At 43.5% G+C, this 16,858-nt stretch overlaps 1 protein-coding gene across 1 annotated transcript in view; it reads right to left on the reverse strand.

Moving 5' to 3' along the window:
* The window catches only part of frmpd3 (FERM and PDZ domain containing 3), a 223,975-nt gene that overhangs the window by 124,516 nt on the left and 82,601 nt on the right, over nucleotides 1-16,858 (reverse strand). Inside the window, exon 3 of the mRNA XM_041196152.1 lies at nucleotides 9,331-9,376. Within this exon, the coding sequence (XP_041052086.1) occupies nucleotides 9,331-9,376 (46 nt within the window). The remainder of the gene's footprint in view (nucleotides 1-9,330; nucleotides 9,377-16,858) is intronic.

The raw sequence follows: 16,858 nt of genomic DNA on the forward strand, positions 1-16,858 counted from the left end.
CAGACATGTGGGCAAGAGAGCAGGGTGGAGTGTTAAAATGGCAAGCGACATGGAGGTTTGGGTCATTCTTGCGGACAGACCGCAGGTGTTCTGCAAAGCAGTCGCCCAGTTTACGTTTGGTCTCTCCAATGTAGAGGAGACCGCATTGGGATTAACGAATGCAGTAGACTAAGTTGGGGGAAATGCAAATGAAATGCTGCTTCACTTGAAAGGAGTGTTTGGGCCCTTGGATGGTGAGGAGAGAGGAAGTGAAGGGGCAGGTGTTGCATCTTTTGCGTGGGCATGGGGAGGTGCCATAGGTGGGGGTTGAGGAGTAGGGGGTGATGGAGGAGTGGACCAGGGTGTCCTGGAGGGAACGATCCCTATAGAATGCCGCCAGGGGGGTGAAGGGAAGATGTGTTTGGTGGTGGCATCATGCTGGAGTTGGTGGAAATGGCGGAGGATGATCCTTTGAATGCAGAGGCTGGTGGGGTGATAAGTGAGGACAAGGGGGACCCTATCATGTTTCTAGGAGGGAGGAGAAGGTGTGAGGGCGGATGCACGGGAGATGGGCCAGACACGGTTGAGGGCCCTGTCAACGACCGTGGGTGGAAAACCTCGGTTAAGGAAGAAGGAGGACATGTCAAAGGAACTGTTTTTGAAGGTAACATCATCGGAACAGATGCGACAGAGGCGAAGGAACTGAGAGAATGGGATGGAGTCCTTACAGGAAGCAGGGTGTGAGGAGCTGTAGTCGAGGTAGCTGTGAGAGTCAGTAGGCTTTTAATGGATATTGGTGGACAGTCTATCACCAGAGATTGAGACAGAGAGGTCAAGGAAGGGAAGGGAAGTGTCAGAGATGGACCACGTGAAAATGATGGAGGGGTGGAGATTGGAAGCAAAATTAATAAATTTTTCCAAGTCCCGACGAGAGCATGAAGCGGCACCGAAGTAATCATCGATGTACCGGAGAAAGAGTTGTGGAAGGGGGCCGGAGTAGGACTGGAACAAGGAATGTTCCACATACTCCATAAAGAGACAGGCATAGCTGGGGCCCATGCGGGTACCCATAGCCACACTTTTTATTTGGAGGAAGTGAGAGGAGTTGAAGGAGAAATTGTTCAGTGTGAGAACAAGTTCAGCCAGACGGAGGAGAGTAGTGGTAGATGGGGATTGTTCGGGCCTCTGTTCGAGGAAGAAGCTAAGGGCCCTCAGACCATCCTGATGGGGGATGGAGGTGTAGAAGGATTGGACATCCATGGTGAAGAGGAAGCGGTTGGGGCCAGGGAACTGGAAATTGTTGATGTGACGTAAGGTGTCAGAGGAATCACGGATGTAGGTGGGAAGGGACTGGACAAGGGGAGAGAGAAGGGAGTCAAGATAACGAGAAATGAGTTCCGTGGGGCAGGAGCAAGCTGACATGATCGGTCTACCGGGACAGTTCTGTTTGTGGATTTTGGGTAGGAGGTAGAAGCGGGCCGTCCGAGGTTAGGTGGCTATCAGGTTGGAAGCTGTGGGAGGAAGATCTCCAGAGGAGATGAGGTCAGTGACAGTCCTGGAAACAATGGCTTGATGTTCAGTGGTGGGGTCATGGTCCAGGGAGAGGTAGGAGGAAGTGTCTGCGCGTTGACGCTCAGCCTCCGCGAGGTAGAGGTCAGTGCGCCAGACAACAACAGCACCACCCTTGTCAGCGGGTTTGATGGCAATGTTGAGGTTGGACCTGAGAGAACAGAGTGCAGTAGGTTCAGAGAGAGACAGATTAGAATGGGTGAGAGGAGCAGAGAAATTGAGGTGACTAATGTCGCGCCGACAGTTCTCAATGAAAAGATGAAGAGAAGGTAAGAATCCAGAGGGATGGCTCCAGGTTGGGGGAGAATACTGGAGGTGGGTAAAAGGATCCGTTGAACGGGGAGAGGATTCCTGCCCAAAGAAGTGAGCCCGGAGACGAAGACGGCGGAAGAAGAGTTCAGCATCGTGCCAAGCCCGAAGTTCATTGAGATGAGGGCATAAGGGTATGAAACTAAGTCCTTTGCTGAGCACTGAACGTTCAGTGTCGGAGAGGGGAAGGTCAGGGGGTATAGTGAATACACGGCTGGGGTTGGGATGGGAAGATAGGGTGGGGATGGAGGGACAGACAGGGGTCCTAGATGGGTGTTGGTGTTGATGAGTTGTTGGAGCTTGCATTCCTTAGCACTTGAGAGAAAGAGAAAAAGTTTCTTGTTGAGGCATCGGATGAGATGAAGAATAAAATAAAACTGGGGGCACGTGCTGCTTTGGAAAAGGGTACGGCGGTGCTGCTGGAGAGAGAGGTCGAGTGTGTTCATATGGCGGTGCATGGCACTGATTGTGGATCTCAGAATGTGACGGGAACAGCAGTCCAAGAAACATTTTATGTCCTGGAGATACCTGTAATCCTGGGTGGGTTTGAAACAAGAGGGATGGAATTTCAGTTGAAATCTACGTGGGGTAAGTCGGAGATGGAGACAGTCACTGAGAAAGGAGATATGGCTGTGAAAGCGGGTTAGTAAACACCTTGTCAAACACCAGGAGAGAAATGGAAAGCAATGAAGGTGAACAAGGCAAAAGAGAGAAACGGAAATCTTGTCGCAGAGAGGAACAAAACTTCTTCAAGGTTGGTATTTCTTGAAGAGGAGTGGCAGTCAATTAAACAAAGAGATAAAAACAAAAAACTGCAGATGCTGGAAATCCAAAACAAAAACAGAATTACCTGGAAAGACTCAGCAGGTCTGGCAGCATCGGCGGAGAAGAGGATATTCTGCTTTTAAGGAACAATGAGGCAGATAGACTTCCTTTGTACTCCAACAAAACAGCAGTTTAATTTGTAAATGCCTATTCATTAGAAAGAAACTAGATTTCAATGAGCAGATTACTTATTTCAATTTCCAGGCTTGACAGCTTGAATGGCTAGATCACCATGATAAGACCAGTATAATGGAAAAAATAATGTGGCGAGCAGGATTAACACCAAACATGTCAGAAAATAATGGGAAGGGCAGAATGCAAGCTGATTAGTGACTCATTCCCTTGGCTATAGGAATATGGGAAGACGCAATACCGGGACACACCTAGCCAGCTTTTAAGTAATTCTGTCCCATGCAGTCATTTACTGAATTATTCAAGTCAATTATTCAAATTCCTTTTTACATCAGACACTTGTTTATTTGACATTAATAAAATATCTTATAATGAAGAGTTTGTACTGAGGTGTTCCCATTAGCTTCCATTGATACTGTCAAACAGTTTCTCCATCTTTTCCTGTCTTGCTTTCTTTCTACCTTTCATGTTTTGCTTCTTTGCCTGAGTACTTATGTATTTTTATAAAACATAGGCCCTATTTTAACTCAAAGCAGGAGGTGGGAAGGCTGTGGATGAGATAGATGGTAATCCATTCCTATCTCAGGAGCACAAGGCTCGAGAGAGTTTAACTCCTGTGCCAGTTTGATGTGTTTCCTTTCAGTTTGGTACAGACACAGGATCACAATACAAACAGTTTTAAGGTGAAAACGTTGAAGTTTAATGCAGCCACCAAAATGACTGTACAAAGCAAAGAACCAAGATGGCCATGCCAACAAGGGACCCCAAGGCTCCCAGCTACCAGAGGGCGATACCTATAGTGGCACTGGGGGGCCACATCAATCTCTCCCTTCAGACTCCTGCCCAAATCCAATGCGGAGTGGTAGCTGGGGCCAATAGGCAGAAAGAACACATCGGTACCAGAAGGCCACCACTGTGGTCTGAAAGAGCAGTCCCCAGCACTTGGGTAAATGGCTGGGCAGGGTGTTGTGGGGGGAGGGGGCAGTGTAACGAGGTTGGGGAATGGGGAAGAATCCAGGGCAGGGAACCCCAAAACCACCCGTGTGGGGTTTGGAGACGCACTGTTGCTCATCCTAGTCAGACAAGGAAAAGAGCAAGAGAAGGAAAATCACTTACCTTAGGATCTTTTGGCTCTCACTTCTATTTCTGCTGGGTTGGCCTGGCGGGAAGCCACAGTGCAGATTTCTGTTTAAAATTGCAGTCAGGCTCTAATTAAAATATCGCAGTGCCATCTGCATATATAAAGAAGGACCCTGCTGGCTTCTAATGTATGTCCTACTTGATTGCTCAGAAGAGCAGGCTAAATTAATCATCTGAAGCTTGGAGGGTAAGCAAAGCCTCTGCTAAATGGGCAGATTTAAAATTGATCCTATCGTTGAACACCTACTCCAATTCAGCAGGATTATTGCAGGGTTCCTTCGTTTTTTCATTCAGCTATTGCCATGTTGTTGTACACATATGTGCAATCTGACCTTCATGTGATTCCAGACTCACAGCAATGTGGCTGATTTTTATCTGCCCTCTGAAATGGTCCAGTAAGCCACTCAGTTGTATCAAATCACAGAAAAGTTGAATGAGAGCAAAACCAGATGGGTCACCCAATGTTGAACTAGGCACCGGAAACGACACAGGCACACCCTGCCCAATCAATGCTGCAAAGTCCTCCTCACTAACATCTGGGAACCTATGCCAAAATTGGAGTGTTGTCCCAAAGAACAGTCAAACAACAGTCTGACATAGTCATACTCACTGTATCATACCTTGGAGCCAATATCCCAGACACCCACCATCACCATCCTGGGTACGTCCGGACCCACCTGTGGTGGCAGCACAGTGGTATACAGTCAGGAGGGAATGATCATGGAAGTCCTCAACACTGACTCTTGATCCCTTGAAGTTTCATGACATTAGGTCAAACATGGGAAGGAAACCTCCATCTGATTACCACCTGCCGCCCTCCCTTCACTGATGAATCAGTGCTCCACCATGTTGAACACCACTGGGAAGAAGCACTTAGAGGTAACAAGGGCACAGAATGTACACTGGATGAGGGATTTCAATGTCCATCACAAAGAGTGGCTTGGTAGTACCATTACTGATCTATTGGCTGAGTCCAGAAGAACAGATTGGTCAGTCTCTCACTACCTCCTGCAAGCCCAAATGGGAAAAACCTTGAACTTGCCCTTACCAATCTACTTGTTGCATATGTATCTACCCATGACAGTACTGATAGGAGTCACCATTGCACAGTCCTTGTGGGTGTTTGCCTTCATACTGAGGACACCCTCCATTGTGTTTTGTAGCTCTGCTACCATGCTAAATGGGACAGATTCAGAGCAGATCCAGGAGCTCAAAACTGGGCATCCATGAAGCACTGTGGGCCATCATCATCAGCAGAAATGTATTCAACTCTAATCTGTAACCTCATGGCCCTGCTGTACAATTACCATCAAGTCAGGGAACCAATCCAGGCTCAATGAGGAATGCAGGAGAGCATGTCAGGAGCAGCACCAGGCTTACTTAAAATGAGATGCCAGCCACATGCATGCTAATCAACAGAAGAGATTGCCATAAACAGTGCTAAGTGATCCCACAACCAACGGATAAGATCAAAGCTCTGCAGTATTGCCACATCAAGTTGTGAATGGTGGTGGACAATTAAACAACTAATTGGAGGAGGACGATCCACAAACATCCCCATCCTTAATGTTGGGGGGAGCACATGAATACAAAGAGAAGGCTGTTGCATTTGTAACCATCTTCTGTCATAAGTGATGCCTGACAACACCCGGCTGTAGTTCTGAAAACTTATACTCCAGAACTAGCAGTGTCCCTTGTCAACCTGTTTCAGTACAGCTACAACACTAGCACCTATTCAATAATGTGGAAAATTGCCCAGTCCACAAATAACAGGACAAATTCAATGTGGCCAATTACGGCCCCATCAATCTACTCTCAATCATCAGCAAAGAGATGGAGGGTGTTGATGATAATGCTATCAACCAGCACTTACTCAGAAATCATCTTCTTACCAATCCTCAGTTAGGGTTATGCTAAGACCACTTGCTTTCAGACCACATTACAACCTTGGTCCTAACGTGGACAAAAGAGCTGAATTCCACAGGTAAGGTGAGAAGGCAACATTGACCGAGTGTGGCATCAAGCAACCTTCATAAAATTGAAGTCACTGGGAATCAGGCGATAAACTCTGCACTGATTGGAGTCATACCTAGCTCAAATGAAAATAGTTATGGTTATTGGAAGCCAATTATCCCAACTCCAGGACATCACTGAAGGAGCTTCTCAGGACAGTGTCCTAGGCCTAAGCATCTTCAGCTGCTTCATCAATGACCTTCCCCCCAATGTTTGCTGATGATTGCACAGTGTTCAGAGCCATTCATAACTCCTCAGTTAATGAAGCAGTCTGTGCCTTAATGCAGCTAGGTCTAGATAAGAATCAGGCTTGGACTGATAAGTGGCAAGCAACATTTGTGCCACACAAATGCCAGGCAATGACCACCTTCAATGAGAGAGATCTCTCCTTGATGTGTAATGGCATTATCACCACTGAATCCCCCACCTTTAAAATCCTTAGGGTTATCATTGAGCAGAAGTTTTACTTAACTAGCCATATATATGGCTACAAGTTCAGGTAAGAGGCTGGGAATTCTATGACTAGTAACTCACCTCCAGACACTCCAAAAGCGGTGGACGTCAGGAGTGTGACAAAATATTCTCCACTTGCCCGAATGAGTGCAGCTCCAATAAAACTTAAGGAGCTCAACATTATCCAGAACAAAGCAGCCCGCTTGATCAGCACCCCATCCATCTCCTCTACCAATGTGCTGTGGCAGCAGTGTGTACCATCTACAGGATGCACTGCAGCAACTTGCCAGGGCTCCTTTGACAGCACCTTCCAAACCCACTATCTCTACCACCTAGAAGAACAAGGCAGCAGATGCATTGGAACACCACTAACTGCACACACTATCTTAATTTGGAGTTATATCGCTGTTCCTTCACCATTGCTGGGACAAAACCCTAGAATTTCCTTCCTAACAGCATGGTGATTGCACCTGTACCACATACTTACCTGTTCTTGTAGCCATATATATGGACTGCAGTGGTTCAAGAAGGCAGCTCACCACTGGGCAATAAATGCTGGCATTGCCAACAATGCTCACATCCCACGAATGAATATATAAAAAGACACATGAATAAATTAGTTTTATTTGGCTGCCATTGTGGTTTTTGGCTTGGTGAATATTTACAGGATAGATTTAAAATTTATGCCTCGGTGGCAATAGAAAAATCAAACACTCATGTAACCGTCCTGAAACATTACTAAACAAAGTGCATATAATAATGAAAATTGGGCTCGATTTTCCCAGTCCTAATCAGATCAGGATGGAGGCGGGCCAGTAAAAATATGGCCATGACCTGACTCAGCCAGATGTCCCACCTCCATTTCCACCCTCCCTGATTTTCGCAAGGACAGGGGAAAGTGCAGGTTTCGGAACTTGTTCTCACCTTTCGACGCTGTTGTGGGCTTATTAAAAGCCCATCTCCCACAACTTGTTGAATTTTCCAAGAGGGGGTCAGAGTTTAACAGCTGTTTGTGTCAGACCAGCTGCATAGTGGCGAGGACCATGTCTGGAGCAAGCCATGGAGGCAGGAAGAATTTAACAAGGTAAGTAAAAATGTTTTTTAAAGTTTAAAAGGCTTAACTCTGAGGTCACAGGTCAAAGGGTGCATAAAAAATAAAGCCAAATAAAACTCTTTTATTCATTTTTTTAATCTATATTTATTCATGGGATGTGAGTGTCGCTGGCAAAACCACCATTTATTGCCCCTGAGAAGGTGGCGGTGAGCTGCCTTCTTGAACCACTGCAGTCCATATGGTCCATATGGTGTAGTGCAACTACCATGCTGTTAGGAAGGAAATTCCAGGATTTTATCCCAGCAGTGGTGAAGGACAGTGATACAGTTCCAAATCAAGATGGCATTAAGAACATTGCCAGTTCAGGGAGTGAGGCCATTGGAGATGAGGAGTAGTTGTCTGCACAGGAAGGGCTGAGCACCAGGCATCAGGAGGCCAGAGAAGAGGGACACCTGGCATGAAGGAGAAGAAATCACCATCTGAACACATGATCTACAGGCAGTGATAAAGAGATTTGGAGATGACTGAGAACCAGTGCTAAAGGAGACTGTGACTCTCTGGGCAGATAGTCACAGATATCCGTGTCATTGTCAGTGCGGAGTTCTTCAGCGTCTCACAGGTGGCTGCACGCCAATACATCTCCTAGAGGGTAGATGCCCTCTTGACCGATGCTGGGCAACACCTAGGTATCACAACTGATGGGGGAATTGCGGACTCACAGGGCACTGAGTCTAGTGCCTTATGTGGTGAGTTGGTGCCCTGCAATACCCTCCTGCAAAGGTCTCTGTCTTCTGTGCTCTCCATAACATGGGCCCCCAGAGATGTATGGACTTTGAGGATGATGATGCCCTGAAAAGGGGAGAAACAGTAGGTAAGAGAGGAGGAGGAATTGGAATTGGCAAAGGGAGATGATGCTGAACAGAAAGGTGTCCCTGCTGCATGGTGAGGTGGCTTTCCTCTTGCCATCCTCTGGGAAGAGGACCTCCCTCCTCTCTCTCAGGGGTGCCTATCCTCTGGCTTCCTTGTGCCATCTTGGGTCTCTGCGGTACAGTGGCTGGCTTTAGCACAAACCCTCTCCCTCGGGACAACCAGCAGCCTCAGTGGTGGCTGCCTTGAGTGTCTGAAGCCCGCCTCTATTCCTGCCCCCACTAGCAGTAATTGGACAGGAAACCCTCTCCATATAAATTAAGGGTGCACCCATGGGAAAATCCGAAATTCAGCCAGTTTTCCATTGGAGGTAGGTTTCTGACAAAAAAAAGCCAACCGGGCTCCTGGTTCCTGTCTCCAAAGGAAAAATAAGGCCCATGTTTTATGAAAACATTTTGGGAAAGTAACGAATATATTGAAGGCTCAAGGATATGTAAAATTGACAATATATTTTAGTAGACCCATGTTGTATGGCAAAGTCTTAAACCAAGGTCATTTTTTTCTCCTCCTCCTTCCCCAATTTCTCCTCAATTGTTCTCATACTTATCCTTTCATGAGGTGGTAACTTATGTTGGGATATATTGCATTCTTCCATCTATGTGGCTACTCTCCATGTGAGTGTGGGTGAAGTGTTGGGAAGGTATTCAATCATGAAGACAATTAAAGCCTATTTTCATCCAAGGTGCAAACACTTCCTAGAAAAAGCTTCCGGATAATAAAGAGCAGAAACCCAAGCAGATGATAAATTTAATTGCAGCACCCAACTGTTGCCATGCTGAGATGGAAGATTTCTGTTTAGATCAGGAATCAAATCTAGAATATTTCTGTACTCTATGAAAAGCATCTACTAACTGATGCTCGTGGGATTTTAAGCCATCTCTTGTTAGATCATAACGTTAGTACATGACAGAATTAAGGAGCACACTCACTTGATGAGGCTGAAGGACGGTCAGAATAATTGAATCCTTGCCATTCCTATTAGAAAAGATAAATTATCAGTTATTATTAGGTACAGATTTCATAGTTTGGAAATTTAACCACTGGCAGTATTTGAGAACATCCAAAAATACAAACAAGAATTTTCCTTTCCCTATTGTGTTATAAAAATCCTTGGAGCTGAACATTTAGAATATGAAATAAATTCTGGTAAATAACCAAAGCCACATCAAATCCATTTTGAATCCAACATGAGAAGGCAAGATTCATGGTGGTACTAGCCTGTATAGCCAATGAAATAAAATTAAAACCTATGGCAATTTTCAAATGTAAAAATCAACATCAAGCTCCCTGCAGGGGCTTTTGTGCATGCCCAAGACAGTAGATGCATGGAGTGAAGCTATTGATTAAGAATATGTGGAATGGGCATCCTGGTGGTCTAGGTAAAGAATGCAGCTTATTTGTGTGGGACAGATTCAGATCTGATATAACTGATGAGGTCAAGAGGTTCCTGCAAAGAAATAACATCCACACTGCAGTTATACCTGAGGCCTAATGCCCGTAAGTCAACCTTTGGATGTGTGCCCCAACAAGCCATTCAAGGTTCATGTCCACACTAAATGTAATAGGTGGATGGTTGACAGAGAAAACAACCTTCGCAAAGAGTGGAAGTATGCATGTTCCTCAACTTGATGCTTGTGTGGTTTTATTATCAAATCATGGGATGTTATTGGTGCACCAAGTGTCATCAGATCATTCAAAAAATGCAGAATATTTAATTCAGTGGATAGAGAGGAAGATAATTTGTTGTGGATGGATGGTTCTGAAAGCAAAATTGCCAAATCTGATCCAGAGTGAGATCCTTATGATGATGGATATAGCCAATGTGACTCAAAATGAATTTGATGAACCCTTTGTGTCAGAAGCCGAAGACAATAGACGGAATTTTACAGCCCAGTCCAGCCCACCGGTGGGATTTTCCAGTCCCAGTGAAGTCAGTGGACTTTTGAACAGCTTGTCACATTTTCTGGCCCTGCCCCCACTGCAATGGGGTTGTAAAATTCAGCCCAACTAATTTAACAGTTTTAAAAGGCTTTGATTGCGGTTAAGAGTGTATTTGTACAATTAATTCATTCAATAAACCATACTACACTAATTTAATATGAATTATCAATGTTATTTCTTTTTCCATATTTCAAAATGACAACCACCCACACTGGTGGTTCACATTTAATACTCGGTGTATAAGTAGACCCCTGTTTTTAGAAGGAGTTTTGGAGGCTCCTTAAGGTTGACTTACATGCCGTGATCTATAGCAGATAGTAAAAAGGAAATGGAAAAGATGCACTGTATATGGGTGATCAGTTGTTTGATAAGATATTTCACAAGAGGCTTGTTTGAAGAATTGAGGCTTAGGGTGGTGTTCCCCAGTTTTGCTAAAGTGCTAAGTCACCTCCAATGATACTTCAAACACCAGAAATACCCATGGATTATTCAAAACCCCAAAAGTACTAAATCACATAACTAACACCCACATGCTACTAAATCTTATGACTAGTTGTTTAATGCTGCTATCACAAAACCCTTCCTCCTACCTGTTAAATCATAGATCCTTCCACTAGTACCCATAATTCCTTCAAAGTTCTAATATAAAACCTCAAACCTGGTATATTTTTCCTGCCATCTTGCTATGTATTTCATGCTTGAAAGAAAATTAATAACTAACATTTGAGAACACAGCTAAAGAATTGGTATGTCCTTCAAATCACTATCAACCAGACCATGGAAGATGGCTACACTAAAATTCTTGTGTATGGCACTCATTCTATCTGTTATACTTACCACATATAAAAACAAGTAATTAACAATGAGCAATTAAAAAAGGCAAACCAATGAGATCCTTGGTTAGGAAATTGGCTGAGCGGCAGGAGACAAAGAAAAAGGATAATGTGCTGATACTCTATTTGGCAGTATGTTATTAGTGGTATCCTGTAGGAATGTGTTGGGGTCTCATTTATTAATGACTTAGATGATAGGATAGAAAGCCATATATCCAAATTTGCCAATGACAGGCTTGGTGGTATTGTGAGCAGTGTAGATTGAAGCATAAAATTATAAAGAAATATTGATATATTAAGTGAATGTGCACAACAGTGACAAATAGATTTCAATGTAAGCAAATGTCAGGTTATCCACTTTGAACCTAAAAAGGAAAAAAAAGAGGACACCTTCCATGTGGTAAAAATCTAGAAACAGTAGGGGTCCAAAGGTACATAAACCATTAAGATGTCATGAACAGTTACATAAAATAATCAAGTCCAATGGAATGATTGCCTTTTTATCTAGAATACAAAGTGTTAGAAGTCATGCTTCTGCTATATAAAACCCTGGACTACACCTGGACTATGATGAGCAGGTCCGGTCATCAAACCTTAAGAAGGATATATTGGACTTGTAAGGTGCATTGTGTAGATTTACCAGAATAATACCTGGATTCTGGAGTTTAAGTTACAAGGTGAGAATAGACGAACTAGGGTTGTACTCCATGGGGTTGAGAAGGTTAAGGGATGATTTGATTGAAGTTTTCAAGATATAAGGGGAAGAGATAGAGTAGATAAAGATAAAGAGAAACGATTTTTACTGATCGATGAGTCTAGGACCAGGAGTTACAGTTTAAAAATTAGAGCCAGATCATTCAGGAGTAAAGCTAGAAATCAATTCTATACAGAAAAGGTGGCAGAAGTTTGGAACTTTCTTCTGCAAATATCAACTGGCAAGATAGTTTTTTTTATTTTAAAACTGAGATTGATAGTGTTTTGTCAATCCAAGCAATTAAGGAATATGGCAAATGTGGATATATGGAGTATTAGCTCAGTCATGATCTTATTGAATGGCAGAACAGGCTTGAGGGGGCTAAATGGCCTACTCCTGTTCCAATGTTTCCATATACACTGTTGTTATTGGCAATTCACAGAGTATGCCAGGATTTGCTTTTTGTAATCCACTGTCACACACCAAGTGACAAGATCAATCAGTTGTGAAATCACTTTTGGGAGCCATGAAAGTAATTAGAATCTGTTCTTGCATAAAAATTTAAAACAAAGTACAGCAAGAATTTTTCAACTCTTTTGTTGTTTTAATTAATTGCAGCCTATTTTCTAATTTTCTATTATAAGTTAATGGGATGTGGGTGTTGCTGGCGAGGCCAGCATTTATTGCCTATTCCTAAATTGCCCTTGAGAAGGTGATGGTGAGCTGCCTTCTTGAATCACTGCAGTCCATGTGGTGCAGGTACACCTATACTGCTGTTGGGGAGTGAATTGCAGAAATTTGACCCAGTGATGATGAAGGAACGGCAATATTTGCAAGTCAGGGTGTGATGTTGGAGGGCAAGTTGCAAATGGTGGAGTTCCCATGCGACTGTTGCATTGTCCTTCCAGACAGTAGAGGTCATGAGCTTGAGAAGTGCTATTGATGGTGCCTTGGCAAGTTACTGTAGTGCATCTTGGAAATGATACATTGCAACCATGGTGTGCTGGTGTTGGAAGAATTGGATGTTTAAAGTGGTGGATGAGGTGCCAATCAAACGGGCTGCTTTGTCTTTAATTGTACTTAGCATCTTGAGTGTTGTTGGAGTTGTACTTATCCAGGCAAATGGAATATACCATCACATCTCTGATTTCTTTTTCCTTATTCTTTCATGGGATGTTGGCATTGCAGGCAAAACCAACATTTGTTTCCCATCCCTGATTGCCCTTGAACTGAGTGGATTACTAGGCTACTTCAGAGGGCAGATAAAAGTTAACCCTATTGCTGTGTGTCTGGAGTCACATGTAGGCCACACCGGTAAGGATGAAACAGAATTTCTTCCCTAAAGGGCATTAGTGAACCATATGGGATTTTACAACAATTGATGATAGTTTCATGGTCACCATTACCGAGAGTAGTTTTATATTCCAAATTTATTAATTGAATTTAAATTCCACTGCCATGGTGGGATTTGAACCTATGCCCCCAGACTATTAGGCTGGGCCTCTGGATTACCAGTCTAGTGATATTACCACTACACCTTCATCTCCCCCAAATCTCTCATTTGTTCTCTGAAAATGGTGGACAAGCTTTGGGAAGTCAGGAGGTGAGTTACTTGCTGCAGCATAATGACTTCTAACTTGCTCTTGTAGACACAGTATTTACATGGCTGATCCAGTTAAGAGCCTGGTCAATGGTAAACTCCAGGGTGTTGATAGCGGGGGGATCAGTAATGTTAATGTCATTGAATGTCAAGAGGAGATGGTTAGATTGTCACTTGTTGGAGATGGTCATTGCCTGGCACTTGTGTGACATTACTTGCCACTTATCAAACCAAGTCTGAATGTTATTTACGTTTTGTTGCATGGAGGCATAAATTGCTTTATTATCTGAGGAATAATGAATGGTACTAAACATTATGCAATCATCAGCAAACATCCCTACTTACGAACTTAGGATAGAATGAAGGTCATCAATGAAGCAGCTGAGGATGGTTGGGTCTAGGACACTACCCTGAGGAACTCCAGCAGCAATGTCCTGGTACCGAGGTGATCAGCCCCCCAAAACCACAAACATCTTCCTTTGCACTAGGTATGACTCCATACAATGGAGAGTTTTCCCCCTGATTTCCACTGACTTCAATTTTACTAAGGTTCCTTGACACCACATTCAGTCAAATGCTGCTTTGATGTCAAGGGCAGTCACTCTTACCTCATATCTGGAGTTCAGCTCTTTTTTCCATGTTTGGACCGAGATTTTAATGGGGATTGGAGCTGAATGGTTCTGGGCGAATCAAGCTGAGCATTGGTGAACCAGTTATTGCTGAGTAAGTGCCACTTGATACCTGTAGTGACAACATTTTTTACCACTTTGTTGATGATTGAGAGTAGACTCTTGGGGCAGTCCAAATCAATGGATTTACCCTTTTTATGGAAAGGGCATACTTGGGCAATTTTCTACGTTGTTGAGTAGATGTCAGTGATGTCGCTGACCTGGGAGCAGTACTATGGAGCACAAAGTCCAGCATAATAATCGTAGCTTTGCTGTTCTATGCAAAGTGTTCAGTTTCATTTGCAACTCCTTGCTAATGAAGCACTCAACCAATTCTTGATATTGTGTGGAGCGAATCGGCTTGGCAGAAGACTGACATCTGTGATGCTGGGGATTTTGGCAGCAGGTCGAGGTGAATCATCCACTTGAAGCTTCTGGCTGAAGGTAGACGGAAATGCTTCAGATTTGTCTCTTGCACTTACATAGTGGAGTTATTCATAGAGCCTTCTCCCCCTATTAGTTGTTTAACTGTACTGCAAAATTCATGACTGGATGCTGCAGGATTTTGAGCTTTGATCTGATATGTTGGGCTTAGTTTGTCTGTTGCATGTGTTCTGGCTTCACCAAGTCGGCACCTCATTTCTAGATGTGCCTTGTGCTGTTCCCAGCATTCTCTCCTGTAGTCCTCATTGGACCTGGGTTGGTCCCTTGGCTTGATGGTAATGGTTGATTGAGGGATATGCCTGACCATGAGGTTATAGGTTGTAGTGGAATATAATTCTGTTGCTACAGATGGCCCACAATATCTCATTGATGTCCAAGGGCAGCAGACACCCCCACCTGGAAGTTCCCCTCCAAATCACTCATCATTCTGACTTGGAAATATGTTGCTGTTCCTTCACTGTCGCTGGTTCAAAATCCTAAAATTCTCTCTCTAACAGCACTGTGGGTGTACCTACACCACATGGACTGCAGCGATTCAAGAATGCAGCTCACCACCACTTTCTCAGGGGAAATTATGGATGGGCAATAAATGTTGGCCAAGTCAGCAATGCTGACAGCTCATGAAAGAAAAAAGCAATCCCATTTAGCACAATAGAACTGCCACATTACACAGTGGAGGGTGTCCTCAGTGTGAAGATGGGACTTTGTCTTCATAAGGATAGTGGATTGGTCACTCTGACCAACACTACCATTGATAGATGCATCTGTGACAAATATATAGGTGGGAATAGGGTCAGGTAGATTTTTCCCTTGTGTTAGTTCTCCCATCACCTGCTGCAAACCCAGTCTGGTACTTATGTTCTTCAGGACTTGGTTAGCTTGGTCAGTATTGATAATACTGAGCCACTCTTGGTGATGGAGATTGAGGTCCCTCATCCGGAGTACGTTCTGGGCCTTTGCTTTCCTTAGTGCTTCTTCTAAGTGGTTTCGCTTGGAGGAGCATTGATTCATCAGGTAACGGAGGGCAGTGGATGGAAAGCAGCAGGAGGTTTTGTTGTCTAAGTTTGACTCGATGCCACAAGATCTCTTGAGGTCCAGAGTTAATGTTAAAACCTCTTAGGGCCTCCCTCTCAATTGTAGTTTACTCTGCCACTCTGCCAGCTTTGATGTGTCTGTAGACAGTATAGGACATACCTAGGGATGGTGCCATCTGGGTCTATGGATGAAAGATATGATTTGCTGAGTATGGCTATGTCAGGGTTTTGCTCATATAGTCTCTGGGTCAGCTCTCCCACTTTTGGCAAAAGTCTTCAGATGTTAGAGAGGAGAACTTTGCAGGGTCGACTGGGCTTTACGTGCCTTTGTCGTCCCATGCCTAGGTCGATGCCAGTTGTTTGGTTTTATCCTATTGTTTCTTGTAATAACTGATTGTCTTGTTAGGCCATTTAGAGGGAAGTTAAGAGTGAGCCAAATTGCTGTGTCTTGAATTGGACTGCAAAAGGATGGCAGATTTCCTTTCATATGTGAACTGGACCGATTTTATAGGAAACAGAAAGGTTATTTTTTCACCTTACTAATACTAGTCTTTTATTCCAGGTTACTTATTTATTTAATTAACTTAATTTAAATTCTCTAGCTGCTGTGATGGGAATTGACATCTGGATTACTAGTCCAGAAGCATAAATACTATGCGACTGTACCTATACTGGGTTACATATTTTACAAGTAGCTTACACTTTCATTTTTGTAATATAGGTGGGTGTGCAATTAAAATAATCCAAATCACTTACCTGTTCTGGCACCACTGGGAACTGCCAGGATGGATTTTCACCTGCTCTCCAGGCAAGGAGAAGTCCAAAAAGGTGAGATTTTAATTTCTCTACAGCATCAAGTCTCATAAAGAATGCATAAGCCTCTCCTTCCTGATTGTGGGACCCCGAGTGACAGCCTGGCAGCTGATCTACCTCATGTTGTCATTTGGCCTCTTGGTGGTCTCTGTTGCTTTTGACCTATTACGGGTGGATTTAAATAAGGCTAAGCCATTTAAATCAATTGGGTCTATCATGCCAGAAATCCACTAGCTGTTAAAATCTAGGTCATATTCTAAACGATTACAATAGCTGCATTTCTTTGTGTGTTACAAAGAAAATGCAAAAGCAAAAGTTAATATAAGCAGCAAATTATGAAAGGAATCTATTGTTATTCAAATTTATAGAGAAGATCTGGAAAAGTCATGAATTAACTTAAATTTAAATTAAATTAAGTAAATTTAAATTA

This window comes from Carcharodon carcharias, chromosome 9 (genome assembly GCF_017639515.1).
Source record: "Carcharodon carcharias isolate sCarCar2 chromosome 9, sCarCar2.pri, whole genome shotgun sequence".
NCBI classification, from domain to species: domain Eukaryota; kingdom Metazoa; phylum Chordata; class Chondrichthyes; order Lamniformes; family Lamnidae; genus Carcharodon; species Carcharodon carcharias.